Raw genomic sequence first — 18,098 nt, 5'->3', positions numbered from 1 at the left:
ATTACCTCTGTTGCTAATGCAGCTCTCAGAATTGTCATTCACCTGCTTTGATTTTCTAAATATAAGCTGCAAAAATCACTTTTAGGGGTTTTGTGTTGTGTTTTGTTTTGTTTGTTTTTTCCCTAGCAAAGCTTTGATAATTCTGGCATTCATTGAAAAACCTGTCCTGTACCATCAAATGAAGAGCAATATGTTCTTCCAGGAGCATTTGGTGATAGAAGTGAAAGCTTGGAATCATTTAGAGCTGTCTAGAAAAGCACAGATATCTGGGGGTGGTTAGGGGTTGAGATATTCTGATGTTTGTGATGTTGCAAAAAGTTCCACTGTTCTTTGGCTGAGTGAAGAGGAGGGACAGGAGAAAGAGTGGGGAACAAAAGCAATGTGAGTTTGTGTGTCACTGCTTGTAGCAGGCTGAAAAGGAGTGAGGTTTTGTAGCGTGAAGGCTCCAGCCTCATTAAATAGCTGGGAAAATTAACTAGTCTTTTCTCACTTCCCTTGATGCAATTCTACAAAGGGGAAAAGAATTACGGCTAAAGAAAACAGCCCTATGAAGTTTTCCAGTTAAAAAGGACAATGTTGAGTAGCTCTGAGCTCAGGGTTTTTGTTAAAAAAAACCCAAACCAATGACCAACCAACCAAGCCAAGCCCAGCCCTTTCAATAAGGATTAGCAACATAAAACTCAAGGATTTCCTTTGATATAACACCGATGTAGGTCGACCTCAACTTTGTGCAATTTTCAGTTGTGCATCTCTGTAGTGTCTCGTTCTGAAAGTTTTAGGAAGATCAGGTGCTAAGCTGTGGGGTTAAGCTGGAGCTAGATTTGTCCCATGGCTGCAGTGTTTTCTCCCTTTGGTGCTGTACACTTCCCCTGCTTTTGTGCCTGTTGTCTTGGCTTATCTCGACTATAAGTTGTTCCTGGTCTTTGTTCTATTATTAGCTCCAGAGTTACTTTCCTACCACACCTATTCCCTTGCCGATTGAGTAGCCAGGCTCTATATATAGTTAAATTTTTATTCTTTCCCAATAAATCAATCCTCCTTGGCCCATTAGTCATCTTAATGCCGATTCTTCTGAGAATAGAAGGTCACTGTAGTTTCCTACTTCCAAGCAGAAGTGTTTACTGTAAACAGATTTCTCCTTTCAGTGCCTGCTCTCATATCCAGTGACACTTGTATTGTCACTGAGTGTCTCTGCAGGGATGTAGTGTTTCTTAAACTCTGTCATAATGTGTTGCTCTGTTACAATGGTAAAAAGTTTCCAGGGCTCCTCACCAGCCTTTTGCAGCCCTAGAATTGAGCATCCAGTATTCCATTGCCTGACTTTTCAAAGCCACAAGTTCCAGGCCAAAGCTAAAAGACCTTCTGAGAATGAAAAACTGGTACAAATATCAAAAGCAACATTTGAAATAAAGGTTAGCTTTAATTATATAAAGGAATAAACCCTCTTTAAGTGCAGTCCTTTTCATTTTTTCTTTTCCCTTGAGTGCCCTTGGCAGACTTCCATGCAGGCAGTAGTGCATCCCAAGGTGGCAAAAATGGCTAGGAAGATAATTTTTTTCCATCAGCAGTGCTGTGCTGATGCCCTTTGTATCTCTGGCACCTTTGCATGCCGAGTTTCTGGGAGCAGCCTTGGCAGATGCACCTGTATTCTGTGTCCCTGGATTCAGGGCATGGTCCTGGTTTGGCTGCTGCAGCTGCTTTTGGAGCAGCACGTGCTGGGATATGCCAAGCGCTGCCTCCTTTGTCGCAGCAGAATCTGGAAAAATTTTGGAGTTCAAGGGTTGGGACGTTGAGGGTGACGGCTCCTTACTCTGTTCTTTATCTTGAGGAAACAAGAACGTGGCACATGTACATTTAAGGTTATAGGAAAAAGGTAGTGTTTAAAAATCGACTTGTATGCTCTGGTTTATTTACACAGCCCTGCCGGAGAGGTCATGTTCACATTCCCCTGCAGAGCACGTGAACTGCTCCGAAACCTGCCCTCCCTGCCACAGAAAAATGTGTCATTCTCTCCCTCCGTCTCAGCTGTAATATTTGCTAAGTGTAACATGTCATACATACCTGGATGGCTTCACTCAGAGACGGGGATAATGAACTGCAGATGTGGAGCAGGCTGTTTTCACTCATTAGCTTGATTTTTTAACCAACAGATTTAACAAAGGATGTGTTTTCTATTGAAGGCTCCAACACTGATGCTGTTGAATCCAAAGGGCTTGTTATCTGATTTCACAAAAAAGCATCTGGAAACACTGTTTAACTTGTTGAAACATCTTTGTTCATTTGAATAAGTCAAATGGCTGCTTTTTTGCTTTGAAGTTGAAACAAATGAGAGCCTGAAAAACAAACCAAGTGCTTCCCAGCTGAGACCTTGGAGGAGACATTTTGGCTATAGCCATTTTTTTTCCCCCCAAAGGGAGTAAAGCACTGAAAACTACCCAGTGCTAGGATTGAAGAGAGCCCTTTCCATCCTTCTAGTGGCAGTATGTCAGTGATAACACAGAAAGGGAGGCTTGGCATGGGTTCAGAAATGAGTAATAATGTCAAACGCATATGATTGTTTTGCTACTTCCTCCAAGTGGTCGAGGGAAGGAAGTTATGCATATAATTTAGCTGGGCTTCAGGAAATAGTTTGATACAGTTCTCTGTGGAGAGCAGCTCTGCAAGCCTAATAACTAAAACCAGAGCATAGCAGAGCAAAAGGTGGCAGGGAAGGGAAGCAGCATTTAAGAAACAGAAAGAAATGACAGCTAAAGTACTGCAAAAAATCACTGCACATCTCTTTTGGCATTGATCTGTGGGGAGGGGGAGGATGTGTGGAAGTGGAGTTGGTTTGATCCATGGAAGTCCCCTAAGGCCTTGCACAATGTGGAAGGAAATCTCAGTGCTGGGAAGGCTGCAGCAGTACCTGGATAAGAGGCAAAGGCAGAAAATGAGAGCTGCAACCTGATTTTCTTAAAGGTTTTTGTGCAGAAATAAGCTTTTTATGAAGGAAACAGCACTTGAAAATTAAACTTTAAAACTCCAGAAACAAAATGAGACTCATAGGAGCCTCAAATGGTTAGGGTAGAAAGGGACTTTTAAAGATCATCCAGTTCTAGTCCCCTGCCATGGAAGGGGTACATTCCATAGGCCCATGGATGATCCAAGGCCCATCCAACCTAACCTTGTAACACTTCCAGGGATGAGGCATCCACAGCTTCTCTGAACAACCTGCTCCAATGCCTCACAACCCTCAGAGTAAAGAACTTGTGCCTAATATCCCACCTAAACCTGCCCTCTTTCAGTTTAAAGCCATTACCTTGAGCTCTCACTGCACACCCTCAGACCTGCAGCTCTCTCCTGCTGCAGCAGGGCTGTGGCTGCTCCTGTCTGGTGCCCTTCGAGTGTGCAGAGCTGGTGATGCTCAAGGCTGTGGGAGCAGCCTTAGCTCAGCCCTCGTCGTGTGTGCTTTATGGCACAATCTTTAATTGCATCATCAAATACTTCTCTGCCCTGGCAGCGTTCATCTGGGCTGTGGGAAAGTCACTGTTCAGGGACTGAGGCGTCTCTCTGTCGTTTTTCTCCTTCTCATTCCGTTAGCAGCAGCGGCTGTTATTTATTACTCACCATCTAATGCCCTCAGTACATATGGAAGCATTTGTTTCCTTTGCAGTCTTTTCAAGGGTCTTTGCTATCCACTGGGGTGTTTGAGTGCCAAGATGTTCTCTGTAAGTGGAGCCTGCTGATCTGGGCAGTGCAGGGAAGACAATTTGGGGCAGGTTGGATCCCAAAGACAAGAGGCAGGAGTTGGCTGACAATGTTTTTCTCTCACTTCATTCCGTGTCTGTCCCTCCCTGGTGCAGGCAGGAGTGTGTAGCCACAGAAGAAAACCCTCAGGTGTTTTTCTGCTGCTGCGAGGGCAACTATTGCAATGAGAAATTTACCCATTTGCCTGAAGTCACCGGCCCAGAAGGTGAGTGACTGGGAGGACGGGGAGTTGGGGTCTCTTCCTCTAGACCCAGTTTCCAAGGACATTATGAGAAACATAGGATGTTCTGAGTTGGGAGGGACTCACGAGGATCATTGAGTCCAGCTCCTGGCCCTGCATAAGAAACCCACAAGATTCACACCGTGTGCCTGTGGGTGTTGTCCAAATGCTCCCTGGGCTCTGAGCTTGGTGCTGTCACCACTTCTGTGGGGAGCCTGTTCTAGTGCCCAACCACCCTCTGGGTGAAAAACCTCCTCCTAATATTTGTCCTAAATCTCCCCTGATTCAGCTTCATGTCTACATTGAGTTGTTGGATGTTTTGGTTACGAAGTCAGAAATCCTTTGGCTACAGTTCTTTAAGAATGGGTTGTTTCACTCTATGGCTAAAGCTGTACCACCACTTTGGATGCCATCAGTAAGGGTTAAGTTTTCTTTATGGTGGACAGTTTACTGTGGGATGTTTCAAAACAAAATCCCCACACAAGGGGAAGAGGGCAGAGTGATTTATATAGCATGGATTGAGCCTTAAACTCTTAAAAGGCTTTAACACTTGCCTCATTAAATTCACAGAGTTTCCAGGTACCTTGAGCATCTGGGATTTTTGCATTTGATTCTGTTTTGTTGATTTGGTGATTGAAAGGGAAAGGGTGTGTGTGAGCTTTCCGAGTCTGTGGATATGCATCAAGGAAGAAAAGTAATAGCAGGACCTTCTTCAGAGGCTAATAGAAAAACAATGATTCTTTTAGTTGTATAATTTTTAAAATATCATTCAATACAAACTATTAAAATAGGTGAATCTTTTCCTTAGGTTGGTTTGAACTACCTGCATTTACTGAGATGTTCCAGTAGACCTTTATCAGATTTTCCTGGCCTGTCCTGATAGGTTTTTAATTGTTTACATGGGTTATATTATCTCCTGTTATTAATGTACCCGTAGCAACCTAGTAGCAAATATTCTTTCTCTCACAGTTTTTTATTTAATTTGGCAAGTCTTGCTATTTTTTCCTTCCCTGTCTCCAACATAGCAACATGGCTCCATTTAGTATTCCCATTGTTTGTGTCTCAACTGCACTGATGTAATTTGGAACAAGAACTACTGTGGGAATAGTGCATTTGATTGTGGCTCCAGCAGCATTTTACTAAAAACTGACAACTTGTCAATCACTGTGAAAGGTAAAGCAATGCTGCAAGGGATTTCGTGCTGTCTTAATACATTTGGAAGGGTTAAGAGGAAAAAAATGTTCTGCTTTTGTGTATCCCAACAAGAAATATCTATCTTAAATAAAGGTGAGATGGAAGCTCAGCTTGCAAAGTGTGGTTTGGGCCATTGTAACTCCATTACTAACGTTACTTCAATGGAGAAGAGAAAACCATGGAGCCTTATGAATACTGTTGCTTTACATACAAGAAGTGTAAACATGTAATGTTTAAGTCTTTTTGTTTTGTCTGCCCTCAGCAATGCACTTTTGCCCCTTGATCGGCCAAAAACCAATGTCTAGGTAACCTTAGTCAATGCATCAGGCTTAGATACCATATGTTTACCTCATTAAGCCCTGAATATTTTCAAATTGTTTGGTCAGTTTGCCAGTAGATACTTGGCCAATACCAAAAGCCATTCCTCCGAATCTGTCATAATTCAATATAAATCCCTCTGGTGGATGGGATGTTTGGACCAAATTCCTTCCTGAAGCAGCCTTTGAACCGCAAGAATTAGAAATTCTTGGTTCTGTAAAAATGGATTTTTGCATCAAATTTGGCATTTTTGGGCTTGAAGGAAACAAAGACAAGACTTCAGATGTCACTCCCTATCATCTTGTGTATAAAGATGCAGAGTCTTGGTGTAATTATGTTTTTGGCACCTAGTCCTACCCCTTTACAATTACCACGGGGAGTGTTTTTTATCAGTGGATATAGAAGATCTTGGCCAGCCATCCCACCAAACACCAAAGGTGGTCCATGTATCATTGGAAGGCTTGCTTTGCTGACACCCAGTGTAAATATGATTAAAGACCATAAACACCAAGGAAAAAGGTTTGTCCATCAGTGTGAATCAGACTGCAAAGATGATTTTGAACCTTGGGGCTGTCATCACTGGGACATGCCAGCCAGCACTGTCAGTTTTGGGAGCAGAGGGACAGATGGGGTTTGTTTGCCTCTGGATGTGCAGCTGACAGTGCTGCTGCATTCCTGAAAGTTCTTTTCCCTCTCTTACCCTGCTCTTTTCTCACAGTCATATACGAGCCACCGCCACCAACGCCCTCCCTGCTGAACATCCTGGTGTACTCCCTGCTGCCCATCGCCGTGCTGTCCATGGCCATCCTGTTGGCCTTCTGGATGTACCGCCACCGGAAGCCTCCCTACGGCCACGTGGACATCATTGAGGTCAGGGAGTCGCTCCCCTTGCTTTGGGTCTTCCAAAAGGCACGGGGGGCTGCTCAGTGTGTGTTCACACCCACGTCTGCTTCACTCTTTTCAGGTGGCCTAACTCTTCTTCTCTGCTTTTTGAAGTTGGTAGCACAGTTGGCCTCTATGGAAGTGTCAGAGTGATGGGTTTAGTTTGGGTTACCATCATGTCTGAGGTAGCTGAGGGAGGGAATTAGACAGCCCTGCTTGGTGGCTGCCCTTCCTCCCAAACTCTCAAACCCGTTGCCTGCTTTGAGCCAAACTGTAGAGCATCGGAGATCTAAGAGATGATAAAGTTCCTGCCAGCCTTATGAGAGGAAGGAAGATGCTTTCCCTGATGAAGCTCAGTTTTATGAACCCTCAGAGAATGGATCTAGGAGCCTTTGGGGTGATCTAATTGCAGCCTTTCAGTACTTGGAGTGAGCCCACAAGAAGGAAGGAGGGGGCCTTATACAAGAGAATGTGGCGACAGGACAAGTGGGAATGGGTTCCAATTGAAAGAGAACAAGTTTAGATTAGATATTAGGAAAACATTCTCCCCTGTGAAGGTGATGAGGCACTGGCACAGGGTGCCCAGAGAAGCTGTGGCTGCCCCATCCCCCTAAGTGTTCAAGGCTGGATTGGATGGGGCTCTGAGCACCTTGGTCTAGTGGAAGGTGTCCCTGCCCATGGTAGGGGGGTTGGAACTGGGGTTCCCTTCTAGCCCAAACCATTCTGTGATACCGTGAACCTTTCCCATCTGAAAGCAGGCAGGAGAGAGCTCCAACCCCACATGTCCTACAGGGTCACATTGTTCTCCTGGACAAATGCAGAGTTTAAACAGATGTGATCTGTATGATGCTGACTGACCTATTCACTACTCCTGGCTGGGGTGACATGAAACATGCTAATGTAGTGAAGAGCAATGGGGGGTTTTAGATATAGTTGGCTGTCTGGTCACAAAGACCTAAAGTTTCCCACTTCCAGCAGGAGGTAGCCTTGAGGACATCAGTGCTTTATAGCCCAAAATAACTTCTGCTTTGAAAACACAGGAGAATTCAGGTTTTGCCCAGAGCATGGCAGCCAGTTGTTATACATGTTCTATATCAAAATCCTACAGAGCAAGTGAGACAGGGAATTTCAGGCTGTTCTTGTTGCAAACAGTGCACCTAAATAATTTCTATTAAATAAATGTATGTTACTTCTTCACATGTCTTTCCTCGTGTGCAGTCTCTTGATTCCTCCCCTCACTTTTTTACAGTCCAGCTTCAGCTGGTGACAGTGGTTTTTTTTCCCTTGTGCAGGATCCTGGCCCACCACCCCCTTCTCCCCTGGTTGGCCTAAAGCCCCTGCAGCTCTTGGAGATCAAGGCAAGGGGACGCTTTGGCTGCGTGTGGAAGGCTCAGCTGATGAATGACTACGTAGCAGTGAAAATCTTCCCTATTCAGGTGAGAGGGACACTGCACCAGGTTCTTACTTGCCAGGGGCTTCCTCACCACTGCTGAGATGCTCTAAGTGCCTATGGAGATTATGGTTTTTGAGACATAACAAAGATGCATTTGGGCTCTTCTGCTGGGGGAAAAAGTTCAAGGACCCTTCCTTCCTACGCTTCTCCCTGCGTTATCTCATTACCAAATGCTTCCTGTAGTAGTGCTTGTTGCAAGAAGGGCAAAACCAAGCACATTCTGAAATCTACAGGGTATGTTAACTTCCCTGCAAATGCCTGTGTTGTTTAAATCCAGCAAGGCAGGGCGCAGCTGCAGTGCTTAGAGTGCACACAAAGGGCCAGAGCCCTGGCTTTGTGTGTCCTGCCTGGGTGGATTGTAAATCTGGATCCAAACCTAGTGAGCAGTTTACAGCCTCCAAAGGCAGAGCCCTGGTGCTGTGAGAGCTAATTGTGCTGCAGCGTTTCTGTCAGCTCCTGTCTTCTGCTCCAGGAAGCCTTTGAACACTCCTGACTTGATTCTCTAGGAATTGCAGATGAAAAGAGTAAAGCAGTCAAAAATCAAGTAAACGAAAAATGACTAAAACATCTTTGTGCTCCTTTGCTGTCTCCATCACTTTTTCACCTCATATTTGTTGTCATACATTGCTAAAGGAGATCTGCACATCTTCTGTCCAAACCAGCTGTGACCTACTAGTAAATATTCAATAGAGCCTAGATTAGATTTTGCAATTGCAGCAATTACCCTACAAGGCTGATCCTGGGTGCTGTATGCACAGGCTTTCTTCTTGCAAGTATCCTTAGGAAATCTTGAAAAATATTATTTCTCAGCAAGGTTGAGTTTGGCTTCCTCTCCGTTCCCCACACATGTCCTTTAGGAACAGCTGAAGATAATTTTGGAGAGGGGAGACTGAGGACAGCAACTTGTTTTTCTTCTTTAGGGAAAACAGCCTCCTTTTGAAGGGATGCATCACATCCTAACACAGGAGCATGATTTTTAGAGTTGTGTGAGCAGCTCTGACTGAACTGAAGGAGCTGTTTGCTTTAAAGGGAAGTGTGATCTTTGATGGTGCATTTCTCCCTGCTTCAGGATAAGCAATCTTGGCAGAGTGAGAGGGAGATTTTCAACACTCCTGGCATGAAGCATGAAAACCTTTTGCAATTTATCGCAGCAGAGAAAAGGGGGACAAACCTGGAGACAGAGCTCTGGCTGATCACAGCTTTCCATGACAAGGTAATGTATCATTGCACAGACATTTTGGGAAGGCAGAGAGGGAGCTGGTTATGATACAGCAGGATTATAACCCCTGTAATCCCTCCAGTCTGTGGTGGGCCATGACTGTGGTAGCAAAGTGCTCCTGCTTCCCTGCTTCAAATGCTCTTTCTTTAGTTTTCAGTGCTTTCCTACACAAACAAAAGATTAATAAAAGTGGGATTTAGGAAGGGAGAGAGGCACAAAAGGCCACAGCTCACATCTGTAGTGATCACCAGCTCTTGATGTGCATAGATGAGCGTTGTGGGAGACAGATTTTGCAGACCCAACTTGCCCCTTGCAGATGGGCTCCATTTTGCTTTTGAGGCTTGGGGCCCATCTCCCACTTCATGGATTGCTTTAATTATAAACCATGACTAACACTTAAAACAAATGTGCAAATCTGGGGTTGAGCCAGCAGTGTTATCCCCCTGGTAAATCCAAGGTCTGCTTGAGTCAATCATTGCCACAACCAGCTGATGCAATGCTTCATCTTGCATGGAAGGCTTTCCCCTTGCTGAGGTTGGATGAATTGCTCTGGTTAAAGATGATTTTTTTCCCTTCCTTACCTCCCTTCCCTTCTTTGGCAGATAAGTAGACTTTAGGAGGTCTGTGCTATCAAGGGCTGAAAACTCATGGGCACTTCTGATTTTTATTTCTCCTTTTTGCTTCACCAGTGATCTCCCCCCAACCCCACCACCCTGGTAAATCAAGGCTAGATTTTTCAAGAACTCTCTAAACCATTCTCTAAACTGATGAGTTGGCACATCTGTCACATAGAGGGGTCTATGATTAAGAACTGACAATGTCCTGTTCTGCAGGGATCTCTGACAGATTACCTGAAGGGCAACATTATCAGTTGGAATGAGCTCTGCCATGTTGCAGAAACAATGGCCCGTGGCTTGTCCTACCTTCATGAAGATGTCCCCTGGTGCAAAGGTGAAGGACACAAACCTGCCATAGCACACAGGTAAAGCCTCTTCTGTTGACACTGTCTTTGAAATGATGCTGTTGAATGGAGAAGGAAGTTGTGCTTTTAGGAAGTAAAGGCCTTTTAACCCAGCAAATCCTGTGCCAAGAGAAGAATTTTTTTCAACCACATATAAAATGGTGAGGGGCAAGTAAGTGTCTTGCCTGTGGAATAGCCCAGTTGGTAGTGGCTGATGGTAACTGTCCAAAGAGTAGGGGCTTCTCTCTTCCATCAACTCTTCCCTTGTGGTGGAAAGGGAATTCTGCTGCTGTAGAAGCACTCTTTGAAAGGACTTGGCTTGATAATATCATTGCATCATGATCTGTGCATTTCTATGGCTGTACCAGGAGCTGGACCCTATTTTTCCCTGATTTGGACTGATAACTCCACTGCGTGTCTTCCCACAGAGCCTTTGATCATTAGGTAAAAAATGGAGAAACTGTGCAAAGGCAGAAAATGGAGAAACTGTGCAAAGGCAGAAAATGGCTGCTAATTACTTTTCCCTGTAGTTTTATAAGGCCCAAATCGTGCCAGGGTGCTTATGAGAGACACCACAGCAGGTGCCACCCTGCTCTGCTCCTGAGACCTGGCACACGCTTCAACCCGCCTGGGTGGCAGCGCAGAGGGGACAGCTAGAAAGAAGTTGGGTTCAACCATGCTCATGCTTTAGCCCTTCTCCAAAGTCCCACACTGCTTGCCCTACATTAAACCACTCTTCTGAGTGGTTTGCTGGTGGCAGGGCAGGGTGGGGGAGATTTCCAGAAGGGATTTACAGGCTGTAATCCGTGGCCATACTCCCCCGCCACCCACCGCATTTCATCTAGGAGGGACTTAAACCCCCAAGTCCAGCTGCAGCAATTTGTACCTGATGTAGCAGGCCTGGCTTCATGTATGGCAAGATAATCCCTGTTTTTGCAAGGGTATCCCTGCCCCCAAAACATCCCACCTCCTCAAACCTGGAAGTTTTGGAGAGATGGGGGCTTTTGAAAGAACCTGCAGCTGCCTTTGTGCTGCTCCTGTAGCTGACCCCTGTGTCCCTGACATTTGTCCCTGTAGAATAAAGGCAGCGGTTTATAGATGGGAATTCTTGAGGGTGGGGAACAGAGGAAGGCTATAGAAAGGCTTTAAAGCAACAGATCGTGCTCATTAGTGTCCCTGTCCATTTAGCAAGTGATAAAAGCTGTAGAATGCAGCATTTGTGTGAATTTAGCACATATCTAGTGGAGGAGGGGTTTCAGGACACAAGGGATTTCCCTCGGATTACCCCATTCCTTTTAATTTTATTTTTGAAAGAAAACACTAAATGCATTTTAATCCAGGGAGGGAGGTGTGGGGGGTGTTTTTGAATGGCTTCCCACAGTGCACATGGCTGGAAATGCTGGGATTGCCAGGTGGAGCTCCCCAGTCCCTGCTGGGCAGGGGTTCAACCAACTCCTCTCTGGCCCCCGGCGCTACAAGGAGGATTAAGGTGATGGAATCACTTGTTGGTGCAAAAGTGCCCCCACGTGGAAGCTGCAAATAAAATCTCCAGTGTCTCAATCGAATTAACTCACCCATTACTCATAGTCTGCTTGTTCTGTATTCCCTTGTTTGAAGTGCTATCTGAAAAAAACCCAAAATTATTCTTTTCACACCACTTTTCTTTGGCAGTGACCATTTTAGGATGGTCTAATACATATGATGTTATGGGAAATCTACTTGGCATGGCTTGAATTAAGTTCTTCTCCCTGGCCTGGATACATTTGCATTGTAGCTCAGACTTGCCAGTTCAAGGTGGTTTGTGAAAGGAAGGAAGGAAAGTGTGGAAAACTGGGGAAATGTATGGAAATGGGGGGGAAATGGAATTGTAAAGGGAAATCCCTGCATCGTGTATCAAGATGTAGGAGTTAACTGTTGCATGCCTGAAGGGCACTGCAGGTTAGGAGCAGCAACACATGCTCTACAGTAATGCTGGTTTACATCTTATTTCACCTTGGAACCACATCGTTCAGGCAGATTGTCTGATAATTTCTGTGTGGTCCTCATCGAGCCACTGCTTTGCAAAAATCTCATGCACAATCTGTACCATCCTGAGGGCATAATCCCCTAAAGCTGAACGAGCAAAGGCGTTTATCCATGTCATTAGATGATGGCTGTTTCCTAAGCCTGTGGGGAAACTGCTATAGCATGGAAGCAGGCAGTCTCTGGGGTGACAGATAGTGGGAAAGGCAGTTCTTCTGTGTGATGGAGGGGTACCAATGTTTTGGAGGCTCTGCAAAGCTGTGCTGAGTCCCTAGAGCTGATGGAGGCTGGTTTCTGCTGGGGTTCACTGCCTGCATGGTGCCCTCCAACTTCACACCCACTTCCCCCATTTTAATCCTCAAGCCAGAAATGCCCATCACGCTGTGTTTAGCTTAGAGAGGATAAATCCTCTCTTCTGATATTTTAAGCTCAGAATCAGGGGCTGGGTGATTTTTGCTTGCAGTGCTTTGAGCTGATGCTCTGGCATCTGAGGCTGCAGGGAGCAGCCCCTTCTCTATGGTCCAGCAGTTTCTCTCTTCACAGAGAATTTTGACAGGTCTCTCTAGTGCAGAACAATCGTATCTGCCCTCATTAATTATTTTGTGCAGGCCTGCAATGTCCTGCAATCAGCAGGGTCACCGAGTGAATTGATGATAGGGAAGTTATAATGCTGAGCATACAGGACAATTGCCATCTGCTGTCTAAGGTCTGTAATTTAATTAGATTGCCAAACATTCCTTTTCAGATGAAAATGCAGGAAGCCCAGGGAACAGGGCTCGACTGGTTCAGCATCTCAGTGTGATCTTCCTCCAGCCCCCACCCTTCCCAGCCCCTGCAGATTTACCTGAGCTGCCCTGAAATGATCCTGCTGCAGCACAGGACTGACACAAATGTCCTCTTCAAACACAGAGCCACCATCTCTACTGCAAATTTCCTACACCTGCCTGTCAGCTGCCTGCTCTGACCCTGACAGCGTGTCTGTGTGGCCTCACCCCCTTCCCTGGTTGCTTTCCAGCCCTCTGAATTCTCCAGGGAAGATCATTCCAGCAATTACAACAGAAGGCTGATAGATGACTATGGCAAAAGTCTGTTGAAGCATGTAGTCAGGGTGGAGAGAGTCTCACCAGCATCTGCTGATTTCCAGAAAGATCTAATTTTGTAGATAGGAGCAAACATCCTTCCTAGGATAAAGAGTAATATACTCCCTTAACCTGCTTTGGTTTTCTGCTTGGGGATGAGAAGGGCCCAGAAGATGGGGGTCCAGAGCTGGTGCTTGGAGCAAGAAATGGTGCCTTATATACAGCTTGATCTAATTAAATTAATTAATTAGAGCCCCTTCAGATTTTACTTTGAGATTAATTCACTGTAGAGTTTGGCTGACTCTATGTTGGTCAGCTCAGGGCTGCTTGGTTGTGTTTTGGGGACAAGGACAGTGAGGAGCAGCCGAGTTTGCAGCACTGGCCATGCTGGGACTCTGGGGGAGAAAGGAAGAAGGAAAGGAAGAAAGGAGCTGATTTCCTGGGAGCTGCTGAGCCTATAGACAATGTGTGTGCTGCAGTGTGATTTAGACACACACCATGATAAACCCTTCCCTTTCTTCTTGCCTTGTCCACAGGGACTTCAAGAGTAAAAATGTCTTGCTGAAGAATGACTTGACAGCTGTGCTAGCTGATTTTGGACTGGCTGTACGGTTTGAACCTGGAAAACCTCCAGGGGACACTCATGGACAGGTAATCTTTACCTTTAACTTTTTAAAAAGTTGGTCCTGCCATAGCTTCTCTGGAATGGGGGCTGGTTTGTGTAGATGCATTTAATTCACTTTGAAATATGTATTTTTTCCATAAAATCTTGTCCTTAGACATAAATTCTGGGAGCTGCTTTAATCTGGATCAGTGGGGAGGGTGCTCAAGCTTTCTGATTGCTGTGCTGGTGAGGTGCCCCCAGCTCTGGGGTCAGGTGGCTTCCTCCTTCAATGACAGGGATCATTGTATCTTTATTGTTTTGGTATAAATATCCACAGAATCACAGAATACCATGTTGGGAGGGACTCAAGGATCATCTGGCCCAACCTTTCTTGACCAAAGCAAAGCAAGGCAGTCCAGCTGAATCTTAAAAATGTTTAGTTTTGGAGTCTGCTGCACATACCACTTCTCTAGGCCATAACATAAATATTAAAGCTCCTAAATATTAATACTGATACCACAATACAAATATTAATAATCCTAAAATTATTGATTTAATTTTAAGAATTCAGCCAGGCTGGCTGCTTGGGTGACCTTTGGCACAGCTGGCTGTGCACTGTGTAAACCATATACTACAGTTTTATGGGTTCTTAATTTTCTGCCTTTGTGTTGCAGCAAGCAGCCCCTCTTTCTGCTCTCATGCCAGAACAGCAAGTCCATCATCCCCTCCTTGTGCCTCCAATGCTTCCTGAATTTCCATCTCCAATGTAGTCTCCCTTTTTTTAGCTTTATCTCAGAAGGAATGGACACTTTTCTGGGTTGGCCTTACTCAGCTTTCCTTATTTTTGTCACTTTTTTTTTTTTTAACTTTTCCAGTATTTTGCACATCTTTCCATATCCTGGCTTCACTCTGTCCCCACTACCTCAGCTAACAGCAAGAAGAGATGAGAATTTCCTTAAAGGAAATTATTAAAAGTGTTTCAATTCCCAAGAAAGGTTCTTTTCCCCTTGCTGTTCTGTCTTCTCTCCTACATTATGAACTGTACTAAACATAACAATGGAGGCACTAAAATGCCTATTCCCTCAAAACAGGGGGAGGTCTTTTCCAAACCATGGCAAGCCAGGGCTCATGTTTTACTACTTGTGTGGATGCAGGAGACTTGTTTTATCTAGGGCTGTCAAACCAACACCTTTTCCTACCATTTCAGGATATATAATTTTTTTTGTTTTGTTTTTTTTTTTTTTGTTTTTTTTTTTTTTGTTTTGTTTTGTTTTGTTCTGTTTTTGTTTATCCAGGGGGTTGGAGTTTTTTTTGTTTTTTCGGTGGTTTTTTTTTTTTGAGTGAAAGAGGATTGACCTTTCAACATTTAGTATAACCAAGCCAGACATGACCTCAGGGTGTTCTGTGTGTCTCCAAAGGCAGCATTTCCTCATGCAGGGTGCTCTGCTGGAGCAACATGCAGCAGGATACAGACCTACAGCGTGCCCTGAATGAGTATCACACACGTAACCTTGCACTTTGGCTTCCTCCTTTATGTTGCTCCTCTGGACTCAAGTGATCTTAAGGAGAATCTGTGTCAGAAGAAACAGCTCCCCTTTGCTTGTTTCTCGAGCAAAGTGCACCTCCAGGCTCATGAAACCAGCTGTCACTCACTTCCAGCCAGCAGAGGCTGAGGGGCCCCAATGCAATGTAACTGGAGCTGTGTTTTTGCTCTGTAGGTGGGAACAAGGAGGTACATGGCTCCTGAAGTGTTGGAGGGAGCAATCAACTTCCAACGAGACGCCTTCCTGAGAATAGACATGTATGCAATGGGACTGGTGCTGTGGGAGCTAGTCTCCAGATGTAGAGCAGTTGATGGTAAGAATAAAGATCCTCTCTTCCCTGGGGAAGGTTTTGTTTCAGTGTGGTTTAGTTGTCCAAATAATGGATCTCTGTTTAAAAAAAAAATCAATGGCATATTTTTATTAAAAGCAGCTAACCTCTTTTTCCTTTTTTTTAACATAAGGTGTTACTCTCTGTATATAATAACCTTTTTAAGTGCTCAAGTCTCAAAGTACTTTTTACTATGTTGGTTACCTTGCAAATTGCTGAGAAATCAGAGGGAGAAGATGATCCCTACAGGATGGGTGTTCTTTACTCTCAGCCTGCTCTGTGCTGCTCTCAGTGGCACTCCACATTTCTGCCTGTGACCAGGGCATGCCTTGGGCTCCTGAGAAAAGCCACACAGCCAGCTTGGTTATCACCTCGCTTGTGCAGGGCAGTGGGGTAGCCTGAATGGAAAGCAGCTTAGTGAAATAGCAGGAACACAGGGCTGGAAGGATCTTCCTGGGTCAGCAAGCCCATTTCCCTGCTATGTTAAGTCATTAGTTATTGATCTTTGACTTTTGCTGATCAAGCTCTCAGCAGTCAGCTAGGTTTGTTGCTTCATTTACAGCTTTGGAAGATCTCACTTTCACCTGAAGGATCTAAAAGTATGAACTTCATGGTGTCTTCTTTCTTCTCTTTTTTTAAATCCTAAAAGGATGCTGTGAAGTGGGGCATCTCTTCTGTCCAATCAGCACATCTGTCCTTTAGTGACCCTTGCCATTTGCAGGACAGAAAAGCAGTCACATGTTATTGTAGCACCAAGGCTGCTTCCTCCAGCTTTTTTTCTTCTCGTATAGATATGGGTGCTCTGAACTGAATATCAAGTTCATAAAACAACAGCACCTCACCTAGACTTGAAATGTTTTTGTTAGCATTGCAGTAGGACTGAGGAGCGTGATTATAATTAAAATGCCTCCTGGAAGTGTGTGGTAACAGAAGGTCTCATCTTCAGAAATGTACAGTCTAATGAGATAAAATGCTGGAGGAGCAGGGAGCTGAGAGCACAGTAGGGTAAAACAGTGGTACACAGATCATTCATGTAGGAATTGCCTTTCTCTGTTGAGGTGCCCCAAATATTCACTTTCATATTTCCTGTCATTTTTGTGATCTCTTGCCAATTTAAGCAGCCGAGACACCCCAGGTGCCACACACAGCACCACTGAACCAGAGGGAAAACTTCCTTTGGGATGACAGGGAGTTACACTGAGCCTCATCTGCGCTTCCAGCTCAGAAGTGATGTTGTGTAAACAGCACATTTAGCTTGCAGATCACCAGTGCAGCTCTTCACAGTCTGGGTTCCTCTTGGAGGAAAAGCAAAGTCACAAGTGACCCTGATTGGAGCACATGTTTCAGTTTGGTTTAGTGGCTGCCACTGAGTAAACAAGAATAATGATAAGCCACTTTAGTGATTTCATTCTTTAGAGTAAACATTGTGCTGTTGGTGTCACAATTCACCAGATTAAGTGGTCAGCTCCTTTATTTTAGTCTGGAAAGACCCTTTTGGGGTATCTCTGCTCTGAAAAGAGGTCATTTTTTGCTACTGAGAAACTGTAAGTGGTGCCATGTAGCACCCTGAGAAGCCCATCAGTTAAGCTGGGCTGCTCTTCTGAGAGAGCATCTACACATTGCCAAAAGCCAAATGATGTTTCAATAAGCAGAAGTTACTGCTATCATCCAGCATCTGCACTGATACTCATAACAGTTGTCTCATTCCCGTGGCCCTGGGCAGTTCACAGCCATAACTGGTATAACTAAAGCATTCAGAAATCATTTTATGCTTAGGAGCCAGTACTTGGGACAAAGTGCATCTGGCTCCAGTGTGCCAGGGCTGACTCAAACCTATGAACAAACCAGATCACAAAGGAAGAAAATAGAAGTGTTGTATATGCTTAACCTTGTTAGTCAGTGCTAAAATGGAATAATGCTCATGCTGAAATCTTTCTCTAGGTTATTGCGTGTTGAATTGTTGTGTTAAATTGTGGGGAGGATGAGTCGATCTGCTCTTTATATTAAATTAAATCACGGATTACCTGGCAAATTTCCTCAAGAAAATGGCGGGATCCAGAGGCCCAGCTGAGGGTTTGGATTCGTAACTCAGCGAGGTGGAAAATGCACGGCCAGACAAGCAGCAGGGACAGCAAAGACCATTGTGCAGGAGGAATGTAAATCACATTTGTCTGCAGTGACATGTGAACGTCAGGCTTTGTTGCAGTGGGTTGAGGTTGCTCCGGAGCTGCAGCTCATTCGTGCATGGGGCTCTGCAGAGGCCATTCCTGCCCCTAACCTGATTCTCTGTGTGCACCATAGGTCCAGTGGATGAATACATGCTGCCTTTTGAAGAAGAAATAGGTCAGCACCCATCCCTTGAGGACCTGCAAGAAGTGGTGGTTCACAAGAAGATGCGCCCCGTGTTCAAGGATCACTGGCTAAAACATCCCGTACGTCCCTCCTGGTTAACAGTGGGAAACATTTTCCTTTGTGATGGGAATGAGGGATGTGGTTATGTGTTCCCAGTGTTAGGCAGAGTCAGCTC

The 18,098-nt window shown here is 44.9% G+C and overlaps 1 protein-coding gene across 1 annotated transcript in view; it reads left to right on the top strand.

Moving 5' to 3' along the window:
- Positions 1 to 18,098, top strand: part of ACVR2B (activin A receptor type 2B) — a 111,125-nt gene that overhangs the window by 78,495 nt on the left and 14,532 nt on the right. Inside the window, exons 3-10 of the mRNA XM_002186927.7 lie at positions 3,843 to 3,952; positions 6,198 to 6,349; positions 7,654 to 7,797; positions 8,884 to 9,027; positions 9,867 to 10,015; positions 13,632 to 13,746; positions 15,418 to 15,556; positions 17,873 to 18,003. Coding sequence (XP_002186963.2) covers positions 3,843 to 3,952; positions 6,198 to 6,349; positions 7,654 to 7,797; positions 8,884 to 9,027; positions 9,867 to 10,015; positions 13,632 to 13,746; positions 15,418 to 15,556; positions 17,873 to 18,003 — 1,084 coding nt within the window. The remainder of the gene's footprint in view (positions 1 to 3,842; positions 3,953 to 6,197; positions 6,350 to 7,653; positions 7,798 to 8,883; positions 9,028 to 9,866; positions 10,016 to 13,631; positions 13,747 to 15,417; positions 15,557 to 17,872; positions 18,004 to 18,098) is intronic.

The sequence above is a fragment of the Taeniopygia guttata genome, chromosome 2 (genome assembly GCF_048771995.1).
Source record: "Taeniopygia guttata chromosome 2, bTaeGut7.mat, whole genome shotgun sequence".
Taxonomy (NCBI): Eukaryota; Metazoa; Chordata; class Aves; order Passeriformes; family Estrildidae; genus Taeniopygia; species Taeniopygia guttata.
The sequence above is the reverse complement of the archived record's forward strand: the minus strand, read 5'-3'. Positions and strand labels throughout refer to the sequence as shown.